The sequence below is a fragment of the Octopus bimaculoides genome, chromosome 5 (assembly GCF_001194135.2).
Source record: "Octopus bimaculoides isolate UCB-OBI-ISO-001 chromosome 5, ASM119413v2, whole genome shotgun sequence".
NCBI lineage: Eukaryota > Metazoa > Mollusca > Cephalopoda > Octopoda > Octopodidae > Octopus > Octopus bimaculoides.
Window position 1 is genome coordinate 30,710,078 of NC_068985.1, and position 3,400 is coordinate 30,713,477.

General features: G+C 36.8%; 1 protein-coding gene across 1 annotated transcript in view; it reads left to right on the forward strand.

The window, feature by feature from the left end:
- LOC106867892 (protein Flattop homolog) overlaps positions 1-1,796 on the forward strand; it is a 16,473-nt gene extending 14,677 nt beyond the window's left edge. Inside the window, exon 5 of the mRNA XM_014912959.2 lies at positions 1,326-1,796. Coding sequence (XP_014768445.1) covers positions 1,326-1,607 — 282 coding nt within the window. The 3' untranslated portion in view covers positions 1,608-1,796. The remainder of the gene's footprint in view (positions 1-1,325) is intronic.
- Positions 1,797-3,400: the final 1,604 nt, after the last annotated feature.

Consider the following 3,400-nt stretch of genomic DNA (forward strand, 5'->3'; position numbering starts at 1 on the left):
TTGCTCGAATGATTTTCTTACGTGCCACCAGCACAAGTGCCAGTAAGGCGATGCTGGTAACGATCACGCTCAAATGGTGCTATTTACTTGCCACAAGCACGGAAGCCAGACAGCTGCTCTGGCAATGATCACGCTCGGACAGTGCTGTTAGTGCTCCACTGGCACAGGTGCCAGTCATCAAATATGGTTCAATTACGATTTCGATTTCACTTGCCCCAACAGGTCTTCGCAAGCAGAGTTTAGCGTCCAATGAAGGAGAGGTTGGCATGGGTGCCAGTCGTCGAATTTGGTTCGATTTTGTATATATATATCATCACGATCATCATCATCATCATTTACTGCCCGTTTATTTTCATACTAGCATGGGATGGATAGTTTGACAAAAGGTGGCTAGTCAGATGACTGTGTCATGTTTGATGGTCTGCATTGATATGGTTTCTATGACTAGATGCCCTTCCTAAAGTCAACCTCTTCACAGAGCGTAGTGAGCACTTTTTATGTAGCACCAATTGCAGTGCAGTCATCAAACATTGGCATTTGTGTTGTACAAGCATTCATCACTATAATCCAGTGACATACAGATGTCTATTTATGGTGACTTTATTTGTCATTCCATCTACTGAAAGTCTTATAGCAACAGAAGAGTGGCAATGAGTGCAAACCTAACCAGCTGGAAGTGTACAGTAAATTACAACTTCCACTTGTCAACTTCCCTTCAAACTATGCAGAGCTACAATGGGACTGAATAGTCATCTGAGAGGTTATAGATGCTATGTCGGAAATGCCATTGACAACAAGGAAGCACATGGAGATGGCAATCATCTGTAAAGAAGGAACAATCGCTATGTATATACAGAGACACTCATGCATGTCTCTTAGTATTTTTAATCCTTTTGCCATTCTTAGTCCAAATTTCATGTTTTTTTTTTATTGTATTCTTCATTCTTTAGTTAATCTGTCACATATTCTATCAGAGATTTGTCTCCTATGTATGCATGGGTGTGTGTGTATGTTGTATGTGTGTGCACATGTATGTTGTGGAGGAGGGTTAGGTCTAGTTTTAATTGTTTCTATTGTGCTTTATTTAGTTTCATGTTTAAAGGATTATAAGGGTCATTGATCTAATTTAGATCTAGCTCAAGGTTTTACTTTATTATCAGTATCAGATGGTTGTGGAATTGAATGCATACAGGAATTATTGGGTTAGGTGTTTGCTAGGAATTACCTTGTAGTGGATTTGTGATGTGGATTTGTGTGTGTGTGTGTGTGTGTTTTATTACTTTGTGAAGCAATCTATTAATATAGCAAACTATTTTCTGTTGTAGTCCTTAAGAAATGTAATGAAAAAAACAAAAAAAAATGATGTACCAAAACCAAAACCAGCTGTTGCAAAAGATTGCTCACCTCGCAGTGAAACCCCACAAGCAAATCAGCCTGAACAAATTAAAGAAGAAAAAGGAGAAAACGTAACTGATGAAAAACCAACTGATACTGAATCTAGATGTAGTTCTCGCAAATCTGCTGCTGACGTCCAGGCAACTGAAGCAAAATCTGCAACTCCAAAACCCAGCGAGAGACCAGAATCAAAATCTTCCTCTGTTCACTAGTCATTTCCAACCAGCCTCGATAAATATCTTAAACTGTCCAGTTATTGCCAAAAGCTTTGTAAATAAATGTCATGTCATTTCTATGGCATATTTGTACCCACACACTGTTAACCGTTCATTAATTTTTATGAACCATATCTCTTAGTATGTTTGAAATATTTTAACAATAAATGTCTTATCCTAACTAAATAGTTTTCTGATATTTTTCTCCTAAAATAGTGGTAAGTGGCATAGAATTCTCAGACAGTTAAAGATATGATATAGTTTCAAGTAACTGTTGAAACTATTTCCAATTCACCTGTAATATTAATGCATTTGAGAAAGACATTTCACCTGCCCTAAAATTTTGAGTATCATCATCATCATCATCATCATGACATGGGTGGGACAAATCAGATTTAAATTTTGGCCTAGGTCTCCATGTTTGAGTATATCAATGTTTGGGTATATCAATGATCACTTCTAACTCTGGTATGTTTCTGTCTCCCTTTTTCTTTTATGTCTGCCATACTCTTCTCTATTCATTAGTGACTTTTTCCCTATTGTTTTTAACATTTGTGTGTAGCTGATATAGCCATTACTTACCTTTAATCTTCTACACACTGCTGTCATTCACTTGTAACCTAAGCATCTCAATACACAACTAGAACCCTAAAACTTACACTCCCTGATATGTATTTATGGTAACCAAACATATCTAATATTACCAAAACTGCACCTAAACACTAGATTTTCCCTGTTGGGCATGAAAATACCTAGATAGCTGGCTCTTCTTAAAGCTAAAATATGATTCACATTGGAATACAATTCATTATCTTTGATGATGATGATGATGTTACGCACAAAGACATTGAAGACTACATACAAAAATAGCCACCTAAGTTATTCACAAAAACTAACCAACATGCTACAACCATTGGTCTATAGATACAGTGCTTTCTCTATTTCAGTCCTTTCTATTGCTACCATAATGGTTTTCACTAAAATTCTACAGGAAGCACTTTGCCCATTAATAGTTCATTCAAAGCTGCAGGCATCTTGAATCCCTCCACTATGTATACTTTCCTTAAAGCTATCAACGTAGAGAAAATCAAACTGAGAATCAACTGCACCAATGTCATCAGTCTGGGAGGACCTGCAAAAGTCACAGATATTAATCTCACAAGATACACATGCATACACACATATATTCAAATACACTTACCATAATCAAGTACACACACCATAACTACATATATCCAGACATATATATATATGAACACACACACACACATACATACATACATACATACATACATACATACATACATACATACATCCACACATGTATGTACTTATTGGGTCATCCCACAAAAAATGCAGTTTTTTCAACTGCGTGAACTAAAAGTCGGAGGGAGAAGGATAAACTATCTGCATCAACTTGCTATAAAAGCAGGTAGTAATTTTACCCTGTCTTTATTCTTAGTGCAAATTTTGAAGAGTGCAATTCGATTTTAACAGTTATTCTTTCAAAGCTATAATGGAATTGACACAGGAGCATATTCAACATATTTTGCTTTATGAGTTCAATAAAGGCAACAACGCAATGGAAAGTGTGAGGAATATCAATGCAGTCTATGGGGATCGGACAATAAGTGTTAGCCAGTGTCAACAGTGGTTCCAGAAATTCCAAGCTGGAAACTACAGCCTAGAGGATGAGCCTCGTCTTGTTGAGCTTGATGAGACATCCTGCAAACTCTAGTGGATCAAAATCCCATTGTAATTGTTGAGGAACTAGCAGAGAAGCTTGGATT